At 34.0% G+C, this 25257-nt stretch overlaps 1 protein-coding gene across 11 annotated transcripts in view; it reads right to left on the bottom strand.

Moving 5' to 3' along the window:
• Positions 1-25257, bottom strand: part of ADAM32 (ADAM metallopeptidase domain 32) — a 181910-nt gene that overhangs the window by 13705 nt on the left and 142948 nt on the right. For 6 of the 11 annotated variants that reach the window (XM_035270328.3, XM_035270332.3, XM_035270337.3 and 3 more), the window contains 4 exons: positions 23126-23209; positions 16131-16227; positions 13034-13196; positions 364-402 (listed from right to left, as the gene is read on the bottom strand). In XM_035270328.3, the coding sequence (XP_035126219.3) occupies positions 364-402; positions 13034-13196; positions 16131-16227; positions 23126-23209 (383 nt within the window). Of the gene's footprint in view, positions 1-355; positions 403-13033; positions 13197-16130; positions 16228-23125; positions 23210-25257 lie in introns of those variants that run through there. The other 5 variants (XM_035270330.3, XM_035270336.3, XR_013525624.1 and 2 more) reach the window with 4 other exon arrangements.

Below are 25257 nucleotides of genomic sequence, written 5' to 3'. Positions count from 1 at the left end.
ACTGTTATCATACATGTGGTTTGTCATTTACCGAAACATTGTTATGCAGCACATGGCTCTGTAACACAAGCTGGGTAACTTCTAAGCACTATATATTCTTTTTCCTACACATGTCCTATCTCATTTTAGAATCAGCTATTTTTTTCCTTGTTTCCTTAGAAGAGACTTCCAGTAAACATTTATTAAATGAAGAAAGGACTAATTTATTAGAAACTAAATTAGACTGTATGTTAGCAGTCTGGATTTCAGTGCATTGCTTTACCAAGTGATGTTGTTCAAAAAATGTTTAGAAATAAATTGTGAATTATTAATAAGTTTTTGATTTTCAAAATGTATCTTAAAAACAGCTTCTAACCTACTTACTGGCTGGCATATGTCTGAGTGCTGCCTTCTGATTTAGATCTAAAAAAAATTAAAAATGTCTCATATTAGTACTAAGAAAACTTGCCAACTTCATGAATGAAAATAATCCCATTTTATAATCAGTATTATCTCTTTTATAAGACTAATTATTAATAAATAAAATACTGTCCAAAGGTCAATGAACAGAGATGCAAATAAATAACAGTTTTATTTACCCATATACCTCATCCATAAGAAGGGCACATTTCAAATCCTGCAGTGAGGACAGTATCAAAACACTCAGATTTGCTTTTTCTGATCCCTTCTAAACAAAGAATATAGATTTGACCTTGAATGTCTGATTCTGACCTTCATAATCCAACTTTTGGTTTTATATTCATTATTAAGGAAAAGACTACCCCTGAGGCCAGAGATTGAATAGCACTGCCTTAGAAGGAGCTGATGCCCCAGGACTTTGGATACAGAGATACTGTAGGTGAACTCTTTAACTAGAACAAAAGCCAGAAGGGGCCATCTCACCCATGAAACAGGAATAATAAAATTTCTGACCAGGGCCATTTGGAATGCAAGAGGGAAATATGCATAAATAGAGAGAAAATGAATCAAGAAGAGAAGCAGGACTCCCAAGCATCCAAAAAGTGCAGTTTCAGGACCCCAGTTCACAGTCCCACAAATGCGAACACTATGCATGGCAAAATTTTAAAAATATTTTTTCTTTAAGAAAGGAAAAATTAAACAACCGGTATGGTTAGGCTTCATGTCCTCATCCAAATCTCATCTTAAATTGTAATTCCCATAATCGCCATGCATCAAGACCAGGGGGAAATAATTGATTCATGGGTGTGGTTCCCCGATGATGTTCTTGTAATAGTGAGTTTTCATGAGATCTGACAGTTTTATAAGAGATTCTTCCCACTCTGCTTCGCACTTCTCCCTCCTGCTGTCTTATGCAGAAGGTGCCTTGTTTTCCCTCTGCCTTCTGCCATGATTGTAAGTTTCCTGAGGCCTTACCAGCCATGCTAAATTGTGAGTCAATTAAGCCTCTTTCCTTTATAAATTACCCAGTCTTGGGCAGTTCATTGGAAGGTTGCCAGCAGTCTGGAAACACTTTGGCCTCTCCAGTGCAGCAGGGGTTTAACCTTAAGGGGACAGAGAACAAAGACAGGCCTGGTCCCAAGCCCCCAGCGATAGAGCACATAGCCCAGGAATGCCAATTTGAGCCTTGGCCCACTGAAAGCATACAGAAATGAAGCCAATTGCCTAAACATAACTTATACCACTGTAGAACCCTTAAAGCATCAGAAAACTCCACACAAAAGACAATAATTTTAAAGATTAAGAGAACATCAGCCCACACAAATGAGAAAGAACCAGTGCAAAAACTCTGACAACTCAAAAAGACACATTGTCTTCTTACCACCAAACAACCACAGTAGATCTCCAGCTATTCTTCTTAACCAGACTGGAATGTCTATACTGACAGACATATAATGCTAAATCTGGATGGCAAGGAAGCTCATCAACATACAGAAGGTGGAAACTCAATCCAAGGAGCACAGCAAAATGGTCCAAGAGTTAAAAGGTGACACAGCCATTTTAAGAGAAAAATAAACTGAACTTCTGGAAACGAAAAATTCACTGCAAGAATTTTATAAAGCAATTGAAAGCACTAATAACAGAATAGACCATACTGAGGAAAGAATCTCAGAGCTAGATGACCATTTCTTTGAAACAACACAGGCAGGCCAATAAAAAGAAAAATTAATTTTTAAATGAACAAAATATCAGAGCAATGTGTGATTACGTAGAGACCAAACCTGTGACTCATTGGCATTCCTGAAAGAGACGGAGAGAAAGCAAGTAAACTGGAAAACATATTGGAGGATATTTCCACAAAAATTTTTCCAGTCTCACTAGAGATGTTGACATGCAAATTCAGGATATTCAGGGAACCCCTGTGAGCTACCACACAAGATGAAAACATCCCCAAGACACAGAGTCATCAGATTCTCCAAAGGCAATATGAAAGCATAAATTTTAAAGGCAGCTTGGGAGAAGGGGCAGGTCACCTACAAAGGGAACCCCAACAGGCTAACAGCAGTATTTTCGGCACAAACCTTCGAACTTGGAAGGGATTGGGGACCTATATTCAGCATCCTTAAAGAAAAGAAATTTCAGCCAAAAAATTTATACTCAGCTTCATAACCAAAGGAAAATTAAATATTTTTCAAACAAGCCAATGCTAAGGGAATTTGTTACCACCATAGCTTCCTTATAACAGGTCCTTAAGGGAGTGCTAAATGTGGAAAGGGAAGACTATTACCTGTCACCACAAAATCACACTTACATGCATAGCCCCTGATACTATAAAGCAAATATATAATCAAGTCTATGTAACAACCAGCTAACAACATGATGACAAGATCAAACCTGCACATAACAATATTAACCTTGAATGTAAATGGGATAAAACCCCCACTTAAAAGTCATAGAGTGGCAAAGTGTTTAAAGGAGCAAGATCCAACTACATGCTGTCTTCAAAAGATCCATCTCACCTGCAATGACACCCATAGGCTCAAAGTAAAAGAAAGGAGAAAGATTTATCAAAAAAACAAAGTACAAAAAAGAGCAGAGGTTGCTATTCTTATTTAAGATGAAACAACCTTTAAACCAAAAATAATAAAAAAAGGACAAAGAAGTGCATTACATAATGATAAATGGTTCAGTTCAACAAGAAGACTTAATGATCCTAAATATATATGGGCCCAACACTGTAGCACCCAGATTCATAAAAAAAAAGTTCCTAGAGGACCACACAAAATAGTGGGAGACTTCAACGCCCCACTGAAAATCGTATGCAGATCATCGAAGCCGAAAATTAACAAGGGTATTTGGGACCTAAATGTGATACCTGACCAAATAGACCTAACAGACATCTGCAAAATATTCTACCCAGCAACACCACAATATAAACTCTTTACATCCGCACATGGCACAGGCTCAAAGAATGACCACATGCTCAGTCATAAGGCACTTCTCAAAAAATTCTTAAAAACATAAATCATACCAATCACACTCTCAGAACACAGTACAATAAAAACAGAAATCAATAAAGAAATTTAAAAACCATACAATCACATGGAAATCAAACAACATACTCCTGAATGACTTTTTGTTTAAACAATGAAATTAAGGCAGAAATAAAAAATGCTTTGAAACTAATATAAACAAACATATAACAGAAGCTCTGGGACACAGCTAAAGTAGTGTTAAGAGGAAAGTTTATAGTGCTAAATGCATATATCAAAAAATTAGAAAATCTAAGGTTAACAGCCTAACATCTCATCTAGAAGACCTAGACAAACAAGAGCAAACCAACCCCAAAGCTAGCAGTGGAAAATAAATAGCAAAATCCAAACTGAACTGAATGAAATTGAGAGACAAAAATCCAGAGAAAGGTTAAAAAAACTGAAATTTTTTTAAAGAATAAATAAGATTGATAGACCACTAGCTAGATTTATTTTAAAAAGAGATGTCTAAATCAACACACTAAGAATTAACAAAAGTGACATTACCACTGACCCCCCAGAAATTTTTTAAAATCTTGAGAAACTATTACAAACACCTCTATATGCACAAACTAGAAAACCTAGAAGAAATAGATGAATATTTAGAAACATACAACCTACCATGATTGAACTATGAAGAAATTGAAATCTTATACCTATCAGTTACAAGTGCTATGCATACTACCTGGGGTACAAAATCATTTATACACCAAACCCCAGTGACACACAATTTAACCATGTAAAAAACCTGCACATGTATCCCCTGAACCTAAATTAAAATTTGAAAAAAAAAAAAGTGGTAATCTGGGGATAGACAGGGGATTAAAGGGAAAGACCAAGGAGAGGAATTACATACAAAGGAAAATAAGAAATTTCTTGAGGGTTACGGATACCTTTATCATCTTGATCATGTCGATGGTTTTATGGGTGTTACTTTTCAAATGATCAAAACATCAAATTATACACTGAAAATATGTTCAAATTATTGCATATCAATAAAACAATATATTTAAAAAAGAGAAAACTATTGATACACATAATAACATGAACAAATTTCAAATATATAAGCTATGGGATAGAAGCCAGACTGTAAAGACTGCATAATGTATTAATCCATTTATACAAAGTTCAGATAAGCAAAACTGTAGCCACAGGAGACAGATCCACCAGTCTTCAGAGCTGGAAAGGTGTGAGATGAAATATTTGGCATAACAGAACTGCTCTATATTTTATTGAGCTAGTGGTATGTGTGTACATTTGCTAAACTCATAATACTGCAGACACTAAAAAATAATGAATTTCATAATATGTAAATTATACCTCAATTTTCAAAAGCCATATTCTAAATGCAAAAGGAAAAAAAATGAAAAGGAAGAAAAGAAGATGCAGAAAAAGGAGGAAATAGAGAACAACCACCACCACAACCAAGGAGGCTAAAATGGGGACACTAAAAGACAGCAAGTTCAGAGGGAGAAAAAGGCAGAATGGGGAAGTCAATCATTGCAGAGATAATGGCTGAAAATTTTCATAACTTACAGAAAAAATAAAGTTTAAGTATAAAGATAAAAATGAATTAATTAGGCTGATAGCAGATAGCCCATAAATAATACATCCGAAAATTTAAAAGCATATCCTTAAAGGGATAATGTTGTCCACCTAAAATTCCATACCCATATAACCTATAATTAAATACTGAACATAAAACAAAACAATTTCAGTAATAAACATCAAACAGATTATTACACTTAGAACATTACTGTAATATCTACTAGAAAATGTACTTCCTCCAGAATGAAATGGAACCTACAGAAATTATATGCAAGCTGAATAAATAGAAAAAATTGATAAATGCCAAGAAAGATATAACATATCAAGACTGAATCATAAACAGAGCATCTCAGCCAAGCCTGTGGCTCACACCTGTTATCCCAGCACTTTGAAAAGCCAAGGTGGGCAGATCACTTGAGGCCAGGAGTTTGAGACCAACCTGGCCAACATGGTGAAACCCTGTCTCTATTAAAAATTTTAAAAATTTTAAAAATTATCCTGATGTGGTGGTGCACACCTGTTGTCCCAGCTACTCTGGAGGCTGAGGCCCAAGAATCACTTGAACCTGGGAGGTGGAGGTTGCAGTGAGCCGAAAATGCACCACTGCACTCCAGTGTGGGTGAGAGAGCAAGACAAGAGAAGAAAAGAAAGGAGAGGGGAAGGGAGGGGAGGGAAGGGGAGGGAAGGGAAGGGCAGGAGAGGGAAGAAGGGAGGGGAGGGGAGGAAAGAAGGGAGGGGAGCCTCTGAACATATCAAATAGCAAATAGAAGACTGCATGAGTAATCAAAAATCTCCCAACTACAAAAGGCCCTGAATAACCAGAGGAATCCTGAGAAAAAATAGTAAAGCTGGAAAAATTGTACTACCAGACTCAAAATATACTACAAAGCTGAGAAACCAAAACAGCATGGAACCAGCATAAAAACAGACACTTAGACTAACAGAATAGAATAGAGTAACCAGAAATTAATCCACATATCTAAATCCAATTGAATTTTGAAAAAGGTGCCAAGAATATTCACTGAAGAAAGGGCAGTCTCTCATTATTCATATTCATATTCATATTCATATTCATAATGGCACTGGGAAAACTGGATATCCATATGCATAGGAATGAAACTGGACCCCTACCTCTCAATCTATACCAAAATAACAACAACTCATACTGGATCAAAGGCCTAAAGATAAAATCCAAAATAATAAAACTCATAGAAGAAAACATAGGGGAAATGATCAGGACATTGATCTGGGAAAATATTTTATAAATAAGACTTCAAAAGCACAGGTGACAAAAGCAAAAACAAACAAATGGGATTATATCAAATTAAAAACTTTCTACACAGCAAAAGAAACAATCAACATAGTAAAAAGACAACCTACAGAATATGAGAAAATATTTGAAAACTACTGGATTAATACCAAAAATATACAATGATTTCAAATAACTCAAAAGGAAATAAAGCAGACAATCAGATTTTTTATTGTGATTATTATTTTTATTTTATTTTATTTATTAATTTTTTTATTGCATTTTAGGTTTTGGGGTACATGTGCAGAACATGCAAGATTGTTGCATAGGTACACACATGGCAGTGTGTTTTGCTGCCTTCCTCCCCTTCACCCACATCTGGCATTTTCCCCCAAGCTATCCCTCCCCAGCTCCCCCGCTGCTGTCCCTACCCTATTCCCCCCAATAGACCCCAGCGTGTAGTACTCCCTTCCCTGTGTCCATGTATTCTCATTGTTCATCACCCGCCTATGAGTGAGAATATGTGGTATTTCATTTTCTGTTCTCGTGTCAGTTTGCTGAGAATGATATTCTCCAGATTCATCCATGTCCCTACACAGGACACGAACTCATCATTTTTGATTGCTGCATAATATTCCATGGTGTATATGTGCCACATTTTCCCAGTCCAGTCTATCATCGATGGGCATTTGGGTTGGTTCCAGGTCTTTGCTACTGTAAACAGTGCTGCAATGAACATTCGTGTGCATGTGTCCTTATAGTAGAACAATTTATAGTCCTTTGGGTATATACCCAGTAATGGGATTGCTGGGTCAAATGGAATTTCTATTTCTAAGGCCTTGAGGAATTGCCACACTGTCTTCCACAATGGTTGAACTAATTTACACTCCCACCAGCAGTGTAAAAGTGTTCCTATTTCTCCACATCCTCTCCAGCATCTGTTGTCTCCAGTTTTTTTAATGATCGCCATTCTAAGATAATTTAATGGTGTCTCAATGTAGTTTTGATTTGCATTTCTCTAATGACCAGTGATGATGAGCATTTTTTCATATGTTTGTTGGCCTCATGTATGTCTTCTTTTGTAAAGTGCCTGTTCATATCATTTGCCCATTTTTGAATGGGCTTGTTTTTTTCTTGTAAATCTGTTTGAGTTCTTTGTAAATTCTGGATATCAGCCCTTTGTCAGATGGGTAAACTGCAAAATTTGTTTCCCATTCTGTTGGTTGCTGATTCACTCTAGTGACTGTTTCTTTTGCCGTGCAGAAGCTGTGGAGTTTCATTAGGTCCCATTTGTCTATTTTGGCTTTTGTTGCCAATGCTTTTGGTGTTTTGTTCATGAAGTCCTTGCCTACTCCTATGTCCTGAATGGTTTTGCCTAGATTTTCTTCTAGGGTTTTTATGGTGCCGGGTCTTATGTTTAAGTCTTTAATCCATCTGGAGTTAATTTTAGTGTAAGGTGTCAGGAAGGGTTCCGGTTTCTGCTTTCTGCACATGGCTAGCCAGTTTTCCCAACACCATTTATTAAACAGGGAATCCTTTCCCCATTGCTTGTTTTTGTCAGGTTTATCAAAGATTGTACGGTTGTAGATATGTTGTGTTGCCTCCGATGCCTCTGTTCTGTTCCATTGGTCTATAGCTCTGTTTTGGTACCAGTACCATGCTGCTTTGATTACTGTAGCCTTGTAGTATAGTTTGAAGTCCGGTAGTGTGATGCCTCCCGCTATGTTCTTCTTGCTTAAAATTGACTTGGCTATACAGGCTCTCTTTTGGTTCCATATGAAGTTCATGGGGTTTTTTTCCAGTTCTGTGAAGAAATTCAATGGTAGCTTGATGAGGATAGCATTTATTCTGTAAATTACTTTGGGCAGTATGGCCATTTTCATGATATTGATTCTTCCTAACCATGAACATGGAATGTTTCTCCATCTGTTTGTGTCCTCTCTTATTTTATCGAGCAGTGGTTTGTAATTTTCCTTGAAGAGCAAACAATCAGATTTAAAAATGGGCAGGTAATCTGAACAGACATTTCTCAAAAGAAGACATATAAATGACCAAAAAATATGAGAAAAAATGTTCAACATCACTAATAATCATAGAAATGCAAATCAAAATCACAATGGGGTATTATCTTACCCCAGTTAGTATGGCTTTTATCAAAAAGACAAATACTGGCAGGAATGCAGAGAAAAGGATGCTGTTGATGGGAATATAAACTTGTCTAGCCACTATGGAGAACAGCAGGGCAGTTCCTCAAAAAAACAACAAATAGAACTACCATACGATCCAGAATTCCACCACTGGTTATTTATCCAAAGGAAAGAGAATCATTGTATTTTAGAGACATCTTCACTGCCACATCGACTGCAAGCACTACTTAAAATGGTTAAGATACAGAATCAACCTAGGTTTGCAACAACAAATAGATAAAGAAAATGTGGTATAGATATACAATGGAATATCATTTAGCCATAAAAAGAATAAAATTCTGTCATTCACCACAATGCAGATGGAATTGAAGGACATGGTTAAGTGAAATAAATCAGGAACAAACAGTTAAAGACTGCATGTTCTCACTCATATGTGGAAGCTAATAAAAGTTCACCTCAGAAGGAAAATGTAGAACAGAAGATACTAGAGGCTGGAAAAGTTCGGGGGAAGGGAGGAATAAGGAGAGATTTGTTAAAATCTACAAAATTACAGTGAGTTATGAGAAAAAAGTTCTAATTTTCTATAGCACTGTAGGATGACTATAGTTAACAATAGTATATAGTTTCAAGTAGCTAGAAGGAGGATATTGACTCCACAAAAAACAAAGAAATAATAAATATTTGAGGTGATATATATGCTAATTACCCTGATCTGATCATTATACATTACATGTACTGAAACATCACTATGTGCCCAATGGATATGTATAATTATTATTTGGCAAATTTAAAACTATATGAATAAATAAAACTTGCAATTCAAAAAAAGTTTCCCAACAAAGAAAAAAAAAAACAGAAACAGATGGTTTCACTGGTTAATTCTACCAAACTTTTATAATATAATTAATACTAATCCTTCTTAGATTCCTCCAAAAAATTGAAGAGTAGGGAACACTTTCAAACACATGTTATAAGGCCAGAATTACTCTAATACAAAAGTTAGACAAAGACATTACAAAAAAAGAAAATAATAGGCCAACATCCTTGATTAACATAGACATAAAAATCCTCAATAAAATACTAGTGAACTGAATTTAACAGAACATTATAAGGATCACATACCATGATCAAGTGAGATTTATATTTGTGATGCAAGGACAGCTGAAAATACACTCAAGAGACACAGGAAACAAAATTCAACTTATTTAATTAAAACTCTTACCATCTCATTTTAGAAGAAATATACCTCAACATAATAAGAGGCCATATATTACAAGCACACAGCTACATTAAACTTAACAGTGAAAAGCTATCATTAAAAGTTTTGGTCTAAGATCAAGAATAAAACAGAAGCCCCTTTCACCACTTCTATTCAATATAGTACTAGAAGGCCTAGCCACAGGAATTAGGCAAGAAATATGAAATAAAGGACAGCCAAATTGCAAAGAAAGAAGTTGTCTGTTTTCAGATGACATGTCCTTATATGTAAAAAACTTGTCATTTTGCTAAGAGAGTAGATCTTATGTGTTCTCACTATACACATAAAAAAGAGGTTAATAAATAAGGTGATGAATGTGTTAATTATAGTAATTGTGATATTCACTGCACAGTATATACATATATCAGGCAAATCATCAATGTTTGTCAATCATACCACAATAAATCTCAGAGAAAAAAAAAATAATCGAACCTAGAATATAAAAGCAGGATTCCAAAAAAAATTATAATTTGGTGTGGGTAAACAAATCACATGATAAAATGGGGTAATACTATACACACATATAAATGAATGCATACAAACACTGGCAAATCTGAATAAGATCTTTAGCTGTATTAAAAATATTATACCAATACCATTATACTGGCTATGGAAATGCAGTTTTCATGTAAGATGTTATCTTTGGAAAAAGTTAGGCAAAGGTACATGAGAATCCTATGCAATTTTTGAGAATTTTTGTCCTTAAATTATTTCCAAAAAAAAATAAGGATTTTTAGAAAAGGAATGGTAAGTAAGATTGGGAAATACACTGGAAAATCCAAGTATTCACTGACTAAATATAAAGATGATAATAACAAAAATAACACTGGCAAATTTGGGAGAAATTAGAAAGTCAAATGACAGACTGAAAATGGAAGTAGTTAAATGGCTAAGATCCTTGGGTTATTTCAAAGAAGACTATATGTAATGATTAAATTTAGACATTATATAACATTAACTACAAAATCTAAAATTTAAAGAAAATGACTAAAACAAAAACAGAATATAAAAATGTCCAAATAGTTAAAGAAAGAAAGACAACAGAGAAATGAAACCATTCAAGACCAGCCTGGCCAATAAGGTGAATGCCCATCTCTACTGAAAATACAAAAAATTAGCCAGGCATGGTGATGCACACACCTGTAGTACCAGCTACTCAGGAGGCTGAGGCAGCAGAATTGCTTTAACCCAGGGAGCTGAGGTTGCAGTGAGCCAGATTGCACCTCTGCACTCCAGGCTGGGCTACAAGAGGGAAACAACATCTCAAAAAAAAAAAAAAAAAGAAAGAAAAATGGAACCAAGAAAATAGATTATAGAAAAAGAAAAAGAAAAAAGCATGGTAAATAGGAAAAAAGTATGATGGCAAATTTCAGCCTAAGATATGTCATCATGGGTTAAGCATATGAGCATAACAAACTCCACTAGTGCATTTCATATAAAGGTTATGTATAAAACACCAGCTAAATGCAAAGACAGATTGAGAAAAGATTGCAAAAAGATGTACCAGGCAAATGTCATTTTTAAAGAGAAAGTTGATATAGCAATCTAAAACAGTGAAAATTGTATTTAAGATACAATACCACATCACACCTACTCATAGGTTTAAATGAAACATTTATTGGCCATTATTAATACCCATTTTTTTCAGAATAAAGCAATATTTCTGTTCACCCTCCCTCTTTCTCTTCCTCTTTCTTCCTCTCCTTTACTCATTTTTTTTCTTTCCTTCTCTCAAAAGAAAAAGAAAAAAAAAAAAGAAATCAACTTGTAAACCTCTAGATCCAGATCAGCAATGTCTCTCTCTTTGCTTGATTTCCTTCCTTCCCTTCCCTCCCTCCCTCCCTCCCTCCCCCTTCCTCCCTTCCTTCCTTCCTTCATCCCTTCCTTCTTCCCTCCCTTCCTCCTTCCCTCCCTTCCTGCCTTCCTCCCAAAAAAAGATACAATTCGTAATGATTAAAAGAAAATACACCAAGAAAATATAACTAAAACATATAAAGCATCAAAACACATAAAGTGGAAATTTCAACAATCAGAGGGAAAGCTCCAACACACTGAAAATTTTACTTTGCCTCTCACAGAAAATAAAGTATCAAACAAACAGGGGGAAATAATGGTATGTATAAAAATGATTTGAAACAACACAATTTAAAAGTTTGTCCTAAAATCGTTAGAGCAGATATATCAAGCTTACACATTTATAAAAATTTACTTCATTTTTCATTCCAACATTTAAGAGTCTAAATCACACAGACAAGTTTCTCAAAATAAGCTAATAAAATTATTTTTAAAACGATGAAAATAAATTATATAATTCACAACTAAAGACTACAGTTGATTTATTATTTAAACAAGAAACCACACTAGATTTCTTAAAAAAATTTTTTAACTGAATGTCGACTATAGTTTAAAACCTGGAAAGTGTAAAGAAAATGACATATAAGAAGAAGGTTTTTGCTATTAAAGTATTTCTTATTTTTAGAAAATAAGAAAGGTTGAAAATTAATAAAGCATTAAAATCAAGAAATCTAGAGTTACAACAGAGCAAAAGTAAAAAGAATGGAATTGAGGAAAAAGAGCAAAACTTGGTATAAAAAACAATAGAAATATAGAGAATTCAATAAAACTGAAAGTTATATGTATATTTCAAAATTAGAAAAGGAAATGCATCTACAAAGACAGAATAGCTATTTAAAATTATATATAAAACAATACTAGGTTATTGCACATGGATAATGCCACATGTATTAAAAACATGTAAGATACACAAACATTCAGTTTCTCTACAGGGAGGGAAGGGGATCATACCAGAAGGAACTGCAGCTGCAAACACAATGCTTTATTTTATAAGAGAAACAAGAAAAATATTAATATCTGTTTATTTCCCATGATGAATAAGTGAATGCTTGTCATCTCGTTCTCTTAGTGTTTGAATTATTTCTTGAAAATAAAAACGTAATAATCTAAATTATAAATTTCCCTTCTGAAAATTTAACGCAAATAATATTTTTTAAATTATTTCTTATATGAGTCAGCAATGTGAATTAAAATAGTCTGTGGTAAACCAGAAATATGCATTTTTAATAAATATTTCTGGTGTTTCTTTTGTAGATAACATAGATCATCTCCCTTTGAAAAGAAAATAACAGATATATGTGAGTTCTTCCTCTCTCTCAACTAACAGTCCAATGACTTTGGCACACCATGTAAACTACACTTCCAAATCTTTGTGTCTTAAAAAGAGGGTTATTCACAACTACCTCATAAAATTAAATGACATGTTGATGTAATACTCAAAATCCCAAGGATATGTAAAGTATTGTTGCTGCTCATGATATTGTCTTATGTATAACTAGATTCAAATAGTGCTAATGTTTAACTTCAGAACACAAATGCAACTTACTCGCTACTTGAGAATTCCTCTTCCTTGGAATTGGTGAACCACTTTTTCAGCTGTTTCCTTGCCAAAACTACTATGGTTGCCACAATGAGAATAGGAAGAGCAATGGAAAAACCTAGAAGCCAGGTGTTTTCAGTCTTCTCAGATGCCCTTTCCATGACTGAATCTAAAAATAAAAATACAAAAAAAATCAACATAAAAAAACTAAACTATGTACTTTTACTTTCAAGTTGTAACAAATTCATTAAATGTTCTTAATTTGTATTGTTATTCAAGGAACATGGAAAAATCATTCTAGAATTGTAACCATAATCCTTAGGGCTATCTCTACAACCTTTCATTCTAAAAATGTGGAAACCAAATTTTGGAAAGTTCAAAAGTATTCAAGTCTCACAGCAGCTACAGCAAAATCTCACTATAACACTGTAAGTAAGGACAAAAAATTCAATGATATACAATGTGGGATTGCATAATTGCATGGTCATCCAAAAATTACAAGGTGCATTATCAAAGGAATTCAATGTATTTCTGTATATCCAATTTTTCCTTGGTAGATTGTTGGCTTTTGGCCTTGGGGATAAATGTTTATAAATGCGGCCATTGCGCATTGCTAAAAGGGCACTGACATAAAAATTAGAAGAATTTATTCCTAATCCTAATTCTGTCCCTTGCTATCACTGGATATATAGACTTAAACATATCCTCTGAATTCCATGAGAAGAAGAACTTCATTTTGCTCACTGTACATCCCCAGTGTCTAGACCAGCACCTGGACCTGGAATATATTAAGACTTCAATAAATATTTGCTAACTCAATGCATGAATGAATGACAGAAATGGAAGCTGTGGTGCACAAAAAAGAATAATATACAAGCATCGCTTCTGTCATCTCCTAAGCAGAAATTGATAGATTTTTCTGATTTAAATGATAAACTTCTTCAAAGTAAAATCTGGTCTTCTATTCCATTTCTTCTATAACAGAAACACAGTAACAGTACTAAACACAGAGAAAATGTTGTTTGTTTAGAGCTGAGGTCACAGGATCAGTCATAGAGCTGAGAAGGAGAAATTATGTCCCAACTCAAATCCATCTTGAATTATAATCCCCAGGTGTTGCTGAAGAGACCTGGTGGGAAGTGACTGGATTATGGGGGCAGTTTCCTCATTCTGTTCTCATGATAGTGAGTGGATTCTCACAAGATCTGATGTTTTTATAACTGGTAGTTTCTCCTGCGCTTGCACAATCCCTCTTGCTTGCCACCATGTAAGATGTGTCTTTGCTTCTCCTCACCTTCTGTCATAATTTTAAGTTTCCTGAGGCCTCTCCAGCAATGCAGAACTGTGAGTTCATTAAACCTCTTTTCATTATAAATTTTTTTAAAAAAGAAAATATTCTAAAAGAGGAAGTCAATAATATCAGTAAAGAGAAATTTTAAAAGATATTCAGCTTCAATTATGATATTTTAATGTTAGAAAAGAGAGCAAGACAAGATTGAGCACATTCAAAATAGTACAGCTATAGATAATAAGGCTATAGTAACCAAAACAGCATGCTACTGGTATAAAAATAGACACATAGACCAATGGAATCGAATAGGGAACCCAGAAATAAAGCCAAGTACAAATAGCCAACTGATCTTCAACAAAGCAAACAAAAACATAAAATGGGGGAAAGATACCATATTCAACAAATGGTACTGGGATAACTGGCAAGACACATGTAGAATGAAACTTATACAAACAATAACTAAAGAGGAATCAAATACTTAAATCTGAGCCCTGACAACATAAAAATTCTAGAATATAACATCAAAATACTATTCTAGACATTGCCTTAGGCAAAGAATTCATGAGCAAGAACCCAAAAGCAAATGCAACAAAAATAAAGATAAATAGAAGGAATATAATTAAAATAAAAATCTTCTGCAAAGCAAAATAAATAATCAGCAGAATAAACAGACAACCCATAGATTGGAGAAAATCTTCACAAACTATGTATCTGACAAAGAACAAATATCCAGAATCTATAAGGAACTCAAACATATCAGCAAGAAAAATAAACAATTCCATCAAAAAGTGGGCTAAGGACATGAATAAGTAACTCTCAAAAGAAGATATGCAGGGCCAAAAAACATATGAAAAAATGCTCAGTATCATCAATAATCAGGGAAATGCAAATCAAAACCACAATGTAATACTCCTACAAGAATGACCGTAACTTAAAAAAATTCAAAAAAATAATAGACGTTGGCATGGATGTGGTTAAAAGGGAGTGCTTTTACACTGCTGGTGGAAATGTCAACTAGTACAACCACAGTGGAAAACAGTATAGCAATTTCTTGAAGAACCAAAAGTAGATCTACCATTTGATTCAGCAATACCACTACTGGTATCTACCCAGAGGGAAAAAAGTAACTATATAAAAGACACTTGCACATATGTCTATAGCAGAACAATTTGCAATTGAAAAATATGAAACCAGCCCAAATGCTCATCAATCATTGAGTGGATAAAGAAAGTGTGATATATATACACTGTGGAATACTACTGAGCCATTGAAAGGAACAAAATAATAGCATTCGCAGCAAACTGGATGGAGTTTGAGACCATTATTGAGACAGTAAAATACTGTGAAGTAACTCTGGAATGGAAAAACAAACATCATATGCTTTCATTCATAGTGGGAGCTAAGCTATGAGGACACAAAGGCATAAGAATGATACAATGGATATTGAGAGGAAGGATGGGAGTGGTGAGATATTAAAGACTACAAAATTGGATACAGTGTACACTGCCCGGGTGATGGCTGCACCTAAATCTCAGAAATAACTACTAAAGAACATATCAGTCTAACCAAAATCTACCTCTTCTCCAAAAACCTATTGAAATAAAACTAATTAATTAGTTAATTAATTAACAAAAAGAGAGAAAGATTAAGATGGCATGTTTGGTTTCCATTCCTTGAAAGAATTCTGATTATCTTTTCATTACAAATATCAGTTGCCTTATAAGTGGCAAAATCGAACTTAGTTTTAGTGAAGATAAGCAATTTGAGAATTTTATTAAATGGATATTTAAACAGACAGATACTTGCCCATACCTTCCTCAGGAAATACGGAAAATCCTTTGGAACGTGTTTGGCAGTTTGGAGGCTGATAGCCTGGTGAACAATGGCATGTGCTTTTGGAATTACACACCTAGGATCATTTTGAAAAATTAAATTATTATTTTAAAATATGTTTTCATAGAAAGTGATTATCAAGCTTACTTTTGTACCATAACCTAGTGTAATTTTGTTTAACTAGAGTGGCAATCTCACATATCAAATGTTTGCTTTCTTGGACTAAAACACAGACACACACAAAAAGAAAAAAAAAAAAAAAGCCATAAAGTGAGGCTCTCAATATTTGCATCAAGAAAATCTGACACCTTGAAATGCTTACCCACAAATTTACCATGCAATTTCAAAAATGCATACTTAAATTCTAATGAAAATGTGACCCTCCAGTGGTATGCGGGAGCCAGCATATATGAGTCTATTTCTGAGCTCTCTATTTTTATCCATTGCTCTATTTGCCTGTATTTTATGGCAGTAGCATACTGTTCCATACCTTTGTACCTTACCTTTGTACTATATTTTGAAAAGCTTTTTTCTTCTTTTTAAATATGGCTTTTAATTATTTAAATTTTGTTATAGTTTTATATAAATTTTAATTTTCTATTTCTTTGAAAAATAACATGGAGATTCTCATAAGAATTGCATTGAATCTGTAGATAACTGAGTATTAGGGATAGTTTAACAATATTAATTTTTTCAATCCATGGAATATCTTTTAATTTTTTGTATCTCCCTTAATCTTTTTTCATGTTTTATATAGTTTTCAGTGTACAAGTCTTTCACCTCCTTGGTTTGTTTTAAACCTAAGTATTTTATTCTTTTTGATGCTGTTGTAAATGGGATTGTTTAACTAATCTCCTTTCCTAATAGTCTATTTTGGATGTATAAAAATATAACTGATTTTTGAGTGTTGTTTTTGTGTCCTGCAACTTTACTGAATTCAGCATTTCTTCTACTAGTTTTATCGAACCTTTACGGTTTTCTATGTATACAATCATGCCATTTGAAACAGAAGCTACTTTATTTCTTCTTTCCCAGTTGGATGCCCTTTAGTTCTTTTTCTTGTCTCATTGCTTCATCTAGGAATTCCATTCCAGTACTATATTGAATATGAGTGGAGAGAGTGCCTATCCTTGCATCATTCTAGATCTTAAAGTAAAGGCTTTCATTTTTTCACCATTGAGTATAATTTTAGTTGTAGACTTTTTACATACAGGCTTTCTGCTATTCCTAATGGATTGAGTTTTTACAAGGAAAGTATGTTGGATTTTACCAAATGATTTTTCTGCATCCTAATATTATAAAGTAAATTGATCTTTCATCTTCTTAATGTGGCATATCATATTAATTGGCTTGTGTGTTTTAAACCATCCTTGCATCCCTGGGATAATCCCATTTGGTCATAGTGTATGATTCTTTTGATGTGTGGCAAGTATAGTTTGCTAATGTTTTGTTGTAAATTTTTGCATGTATGCTTGTAGATATATTAGCCTGCAATTTTATTTTCTTGTTCAATTTTTCTGTAAATGTTTAACATAAATCATTTGTGAATCCCCCTGATCCTGAGATTTTCTTTGCTAGAAAGTTTTGATTACTGATTTAATCTCTTTATTTGTTGTTGTTCTGTTCAGGATATTCATTCTTGATTTAGTTTTGGCATATTGGTTGTATCATTCAAGGAATCTATCAATTTCTTCTAGGTTATCCAGTATGTTAGTATGTAAATGTACACCACCACAATATATTTTTTCAAACTAGATGTATGTACCTATTAAATCAACCTCTCTTCATCCTCTCCTCCCCATTACACTTTCTGGCCTCTGGTAACCACCCATCTACTCTGTATCTTCAAGAATCCACTTTTTCAACTTCCACATATGAGTGAGAACACGTGATATTTGTCTTTCTGTGCTTAGCTTATTTCATTTAACATAATGACTTTCAGTTCCATCCATGTTGCTACAAGTAATGGGATTTGATTATTTTTTTACATTGTGTATGTATCTCACATTTTCTTTATTTATTCATGTATTCGTGGACACAAGTTGATTCTATATTTTGGCTGTTGTGAATAATGCTACAATAAACATGAGAGTACAGATATCTTTTTGAAGTATTTATTTCTGTTCTTTTGGTTATTTACCCAGTAGTAGAATTGCTGGGTCATATAGTAGTTCTATTTTTAGTTTTTATGAAGAATTGCCATACAATTTTTCACAGTGGCTGTATTAATATACATTCCCACCTATACTGTGTGAGGCTTTCCTTTTTTCCACAGGCTGACCAGCATTGACTGTTCCCTGTCTTTTTGATAAAATCCATTTTAACTGGATTGAGATTATATCTCATAATTTTGATTTGCATCTCTTTGATAATTAGTGATGTTGAAGGTTTTTTTGTATACTTGCTGGCCATTTGTATATTTTATTTTAAGAAATGTCTATTCAGATATTTTGCCCATTTCTTAATCACATAATTTGTGGAGTATTTTTTTGCTATTGAGTTATTTGAGCTCCTTATATATTCTGATTATCAGTCCTTTGTCAGATGGATAGTTTGGAAATACTTTCTCTTATTCTGTGGGGTGTCTCTTCACTTTGTTGATTGCTTTTCTTTTTTTTTTTTTTGCCTTGTGGAATCCTTTTATCTTGGTGTAATCCCATTTGTTTATTTTTGCTTTTGTTTTCTGTGCTTTTGAGGTTATATTTTTAAAAAATTACATAATCATTGTCTTAGAACTATTTTCCTACATTTTCTTTTGACAGATCAGTAGAATAACCAGAGTTTAAAATAACCTATTGTATATTTCAAAATACCTAGAGAAGAAAAATTCAAATGTTTTAGCATAAAGACAAATATATGAAGTGATGGATATCTTAATTACACTGATTTAATTTTTATAAATTATATGAATGTGTTAATTATCAATTATACCTCCACAATAGGTACATCTATTATGTGTCAACAAAAAATAAATTAAAATAAATAAATAAAACAACTATATTTTATATGCTGAAAGCTCTAATGGATAAAGTAGACTGCGTGTAAGAACAGATGCGCAGTGTAGACAGAGAGATAAAAATTCTAAGAAAGCATTAAAAAGAAGTGCTAGAGATCAAAAACACTGTAACAGAAATGAAGAATGCTTTTGGTGGGCCCATTAATAGACTTAATCATAGTGGAAATGAGAAAAGATCTCTGAGCTTGAGGATGTCTAAATAGAAACTTCTAAAACTAAAAAGCCAAAAAAAAGATTGGAAGAACAGAATATCCAAAACTGTGGGACAACTAAAAAATGCATAACATACATGTAATGAGGATACCAAGAGGACAAAAAAAATGGAATAGAAGAAATATCTGAAGCAATAATGGCTGATAATTTTCCAAAATTAATGGCTTACAACAAATCACAGATCAAGCAACGCAAACACATGCAAAAAAATCAGGACAAAAATTTGTATCTAAACCTAGTAACTTTCAAACTACAGGAAATCAAAGAACAAATTTGGAAAGAGGCCAGAGAGAGAAAACACCATATTTAGAGAGGCACAAAGATAAAAATAACACTGGGCTTCTCTTCAGAAACCACATAAACAAAAAGAGTGTGGAGTAAAATATTTAATCCTTTGAAATTATCTTACAAAAGTGGAAATGAAATAAAGACTTTCAGACAAGCAAAAATTTAGAGTATGTCTTACCAGTAGACCTGCCTTTGAAATAACTGTTAAAAGAGATTCTTCAGAGAGAATAAAAATCAGCAAACCTTATTTATATAAAGAAAAGAATAGTATTAGAGAAGGAATTAAGTGAAAGTAAACTAAAAATTATGTTTCTTATTCTTAATTGATCTTAAGATAATTGTTTATATGGGTTCACTATTGTATTCTAGCAAACATTTAAGGGAGATATTATACCACTTTTCTATAATATCTTACAATCTCTTTCAGAAGACAGAAGCAGAGGAGATGCTTCCTCATTCATTCTATCAGGCCATCCTTACTCTAATATCAAAACTAGAGAAAAATATTATAAGAAATGGAAACTACAGAAAAAATGTCTGTAGATGCAAAGATGAAAAAACTCTCACTAAACATTAGTAAATCAAATTCTATAATGCATATAAATAATTATGCACCACAACCAAGGTTTATTGCAGGCATGTAACTGGTTCAACATTAGAAAATTAGTTGATGTACTCCATCTCACATCAATAAGTTAGAGAAGAAAAATCACATTATCATATCAATAGATACAGAAAAAGCATCTAACAGGAAAAAAAGCCAACACTTATTTGTGATTTAAAAGTAAAGTATCAGCAAACTAAGAGTAGAGAAAAATTTTTTCATCTAACAAAATATAAAAAAAAAAAACCTACAGCTGACATCATACTTAATAGTGAGAAATTAAACACTTTTCCACTAAGAAGGAGAAATGCAAGGATGTCTCCTCTCACCACTCTTATTTCAATATTATACAGGAAGTTCTATCTAATACAATAAAATAAGAAAAAAATAAATACTGATTAGGAAGGAAGAAATAAAACTGTCTTTGTTCACGTGTAACATAGACATCAATTTAGAAAATCTAAAAAGAGTTGAAGATCTCTTGGAACTAACAAGTGATGATAGTATGGTTGCAAGACACAAGGTTAATGCACAAAAGCCAATAATTTTTCTATTCACCAGCAATGAACAAATGAAACTTGAAATTAAAGATAAAATACTATTTACATTAGCACCCCCAAAAAATGATGTACTTAGTATAACTCTAACAAAATATATGTAAGATCAATATGAGAAAAACTATAAAACACTGATGAAAGAAAAAAGAACTAAATAAATGAAAACACATTACATGTTCATAGATAGAAAGACTCAATATTGTCAAGAAATCAGTTCTTACTAACTGGATTTATAGATGCAACACAATCCCTGTCAAAATTCCAGCAAGCTATTTTGTGAAAATCAACAAACTGATTCTAAAGTTTATATGGAAACACAAAAAAATCAAGAATAGTCAAGTTACCATTGAAACAAGAAGAACAAAGTCAGAAGACTAATACTACCCAACTTCAACATACTGTAAGTCTATAGTCATCAAGACAATATAATATAGCAGAAAGAATAGTCAAATGAATCAGTGCAATAGAATAAGGAGCCCAGAAATCAACAACCATAAATCTAGTCAACCGATCTCTGCCAAAAGAGCAAAAGCAATACAGTAGAGAAAAGAAAGACTTTAACATTAGTGGTAGCTGGACATCAAAACGCAGGGAGAAAAAAATCTAGACACAAACCTACCACCTTTCAAAATATTAATCCATAATGGATGATAGGCCTAAATGTAAAATGCAAAGCTAAAAAACTCCTAGAAGATAACTCAGAAAAAACCTGAATGACCTTGGGTATTGCACAGACTTTTAAGATGCAATACCAAAGGCACAATCTATGAAAGAAATTAGAAACTGGACTTTATAAAATTCAAACCTTCTCTGTGAAAAGCACTATCAAGAGAATAAAAGATAAGCCACAGAACAAAAGACATATTGGATATGTGACCGTTATTCAAGATATGACAAGAAAACGTAAAACTCAGCAAGAAAACAAACCACCTGATTTAAAAATGGGCAGAAGACTTTAACAGGCCTCTCACCAAAAAGGGTAGATAGAAGGAAAATAAGTATAGGAAAAGATGCCTCACATATGTCATCAATAAAATGTGAATTAAAACAACAGTGAAATACCTCTACACCCCTATTAGAATGGCCAAAATCCAAAACATGGACAACAAAAAATGTTGGCTTGGATGTGGAGCAACAGGGACTTTCATTTGCTGCTGGTGGGAATGCAAACTGGTACAGCCACTTTGAAAGATGTTTTGTCAGTTTCTAACAAAACTAACCATACTCTTATGATATGATACATCAGCCACAATCCTTGGTATTTACTCAAAATAGTTGAAAATTTATGTCCACACAAAAACCTGAAGAAGGATGTTTATAGTAGCTTTATTTGTAATTACCAAACTTGGAAGCAACCACGATGTTAGGTGAATGGATAAATAACCATGGTACATTCAGACTATGGAATATTATTTAGCCCTTAAAAGAAATGAGCTATCAAGCCATAAAAACACATGGAGAAGACTTAAATGCATATTACTAAGTGAAAGAAACAAATCTGAAAAGGCTGCATACTATATAATTCCAATAAAATAATATTCTGGAAAAGGAAAACCTAGGAAAATAGTAATAAGATCAGTGGTTGCCAAGGGTTAGGGAAAAGAGAAGGATAAACTGATGGAGCACAGAGAATTTTTAGAGTAATGAAAATACTCTCTATATATCATAATGGTGGATCTGTATCATTACACATTTGTCAAAACTTACAGAATGTGTGACACTAACAATAAATCCTAATGTAAACTGGACTTTGGGTAATAATGATATGTCCTTGTAGGTCCTCAATTACAACAAATAGACCACTCTGATGTGTGATGTTAAAATTGGGAAAGATCGTGTCTATGTAGGATGAGTGAATATATGGAAAATCTCTGTACTTTCTATTTTTCAAATCTCTGTGAACCTAAAACTTCTCTAAAAAAATTAAAGTCTATTTTTAAAAGAAGAGAAATAAAAGTTTTTTATGATCCATGTGTATTCACAGACACAGGAATTACAGCATAATTATCTTTCCATTGAGAACCAGATTAATGTGTTTATCAGGAAATTTAACACCCTCTAAAAAGTACCCAATTAAAACAATATATATTTAGGTCATTAGCAATTTAATTCTACTCAAAAGATCCTCTGTAACTAATTATGGCTACTGAATTTAATGACTTAATTCAGCTCCCAACTGAAGCTAGATGCAATGGAGTTTGGCACATGGTAGTGACCCAAAAAAAGTTGATAAATTAATGAGTGATGCAAAAAAGTGTCCAAGAAATGTGATTCAGGGAAACATGCGCTTACTTACTCCATGTCCAGAACACTGTTGTGAACAAGCGTGTGCTGAAGCCTTAATTATCCTTGATTCTACACATTCACGATTTATACAGACCTAAAGAAAAACGCATACAAAAGAGTTTCCATGTCAGAGGGGTACAGTCATCCTAACATTACAAATAAGTAATTATATGATATAAAATCATAGCCATTCAATGATACAAATTTTCCTTTAGGTGCTGCTTTCACTGCATTCCACAGGGTGTTGAGTTTTGTTTGTTTGTTTTGTTTTTTGTTTTTTTTGCAAGAAAAGATATTTGTGATTTCTTTGCATTTTAAGTTGATATTATTATAACTGTTTCTTCATGTAGTTCTAAAGCAGAATAAAACAACAACAAAAAGTCCAGTGATTTCATAGTAACAGAGTTTCAGCAAACATCCAAATAAGGATATAATGTTGTCTACTTAGGATGACATCACAAAGTACCACAGCCTGAGTGGCTTTAACAACAGTGATTGATTTTCTAACAGTTCTAGAGGTTGGAAGTCCAAGATCAAGGTGTCTCAGGGTTGGTTTCTCCGGAGAACTCTTCTAGACATGCCTTCTTTCTATGCCCTGACATAGGTGAGGTGTCTCTTTGTGTATCTAAATCTATTTTTTATAAGGACACAAGTCACACTGGAATAAGATCACAGTTTTATTTTATCTTAGTTACTTCTTTTTTAAATTTTTATTTCAATAGATTTGGGGGAGCAGGTGGTGTTTGGTTACATAAACAAGTTTTTTAGTGATGATTTCTGAGATTTTGGTAAAGCCATCATCCTAGCAGTGCACACTGTACCCAACATGTACCCTTTCATCCCTTACCCCCCAACGTTTCCCCCCGTCTCCGAATTCTATTGTATTATTATGCCTTTGCATCTTCATAGCTCAGTTCCCACTTACAAGTGAGAACACATGATATCTGATTTTCCATTCCTGAGTTACTTCACTTAGAATAATGGTCTCGAACTCCATCAGGTTTCTGTAAACGTCATTATTTTGTTCCTTTTTAAGGCTGAGTAGTGTTCCATGGTGTGGAAGTTCACGATGTGACTTGGGTGCAGTTATAAGCATTCAGTTTTAAAAGGAAAACAGAGCACAAAAGTTTTTAAAAATTGCAGCCTGACAATGAAATAGAAAAGAAAATCCCATTTTCTGAGGAGAAATTCAAGCTAGCTACAGAAACTTGCATAAGTAATGAGGACCCAAATGTTTATCACTGAGACAATGAGGAAATTGTCTCCAGGGCATGTGAGAGACCTTGGTGGCAGCCCCTCCCATCACAGGTCCGGAGGCTTAGGATAGAAAAAAAATGAAGTTACTGCCATTTTTGTCTTCGGCTACCAGAACAGGCATTGAAAGACCACCAGATGGGAGCTGAGTTGGGCATGTCTGAGCTCAAACTATCCTTGAGTAGGGCTTGCTATGACTGTTGTGGTGGATAGGGGAAGGGTGGTTCTCAGGCCAATGGCGTTACATTCCAAGAGGGATCATGGCTGCCTCTGCTGCTTCATACGGGTCACCAGGGAAGTGGGGGAAAGTCAGCAGTGACAGGTCTCACCCAGCTCCTATACAGCTAGTAAGGCCAGTCTCACTCCCACCATGGTCTCCCAGTAGCCAACAGAGCCCAATTTATATCCAGCCCTCTGGTACACAGGACTGAGATCTTGCCCTAGGCTACAAGCCTACCTACTGACAAAGCAAGCAGAGCTTTCAAGCCTTGCTCCAAACTACCTGCCTTCTTTGCTCATATTTCCACTTCTTGTTCAGCCCACCACATTCTGCCCAGAAAAATTCATATTTTGTCAAAATTTTTATAAAGTTAAGCTGGAAGTCTCCTTCTCCTTGTGGCCCTTCCCCAATTCCTCTGTCCTCCCCAGGGACCTCTCTGAGATTAAGTCAGAAATGGCTTCCCAGGGCCTCCCAGAGAACTAGGAGTTCCTACATGGCTGTTCCCGCTACTTCTTCTACTTTTATGTTTTGCTTGGCTCCCTAAATTCATCTCAGCTCTAGGTAAGGTTAAATTCTTCTTCTGTATCCGGATTTTCAGATTCTCCAGTAAAGGATGTGTATCCAGAGCCAGACTTTCCCCCACTTACGCATTGGGCACTTACAGTTTT

The sequence above is a fragment of the Callithrix jacchus genome, chromosome 13 (assembly GCF_049354715.1).
Source record: "Callithrix jacchus isolate 240 chromosome 13, calJac240_pri, whole genome shotgun sequence".
Classification (NCBI taxonomy): Eukaryota; Metazoa; Chordata; class Mammalia; order Primates; family Cebidae; genus Callithrix; species Callithrix jacchus.
The sequence above is the reverse complement of the archived record's forward strand: the minus strand, read 5'-3'. Positions and strand labels throughout refer to the sequence as shown.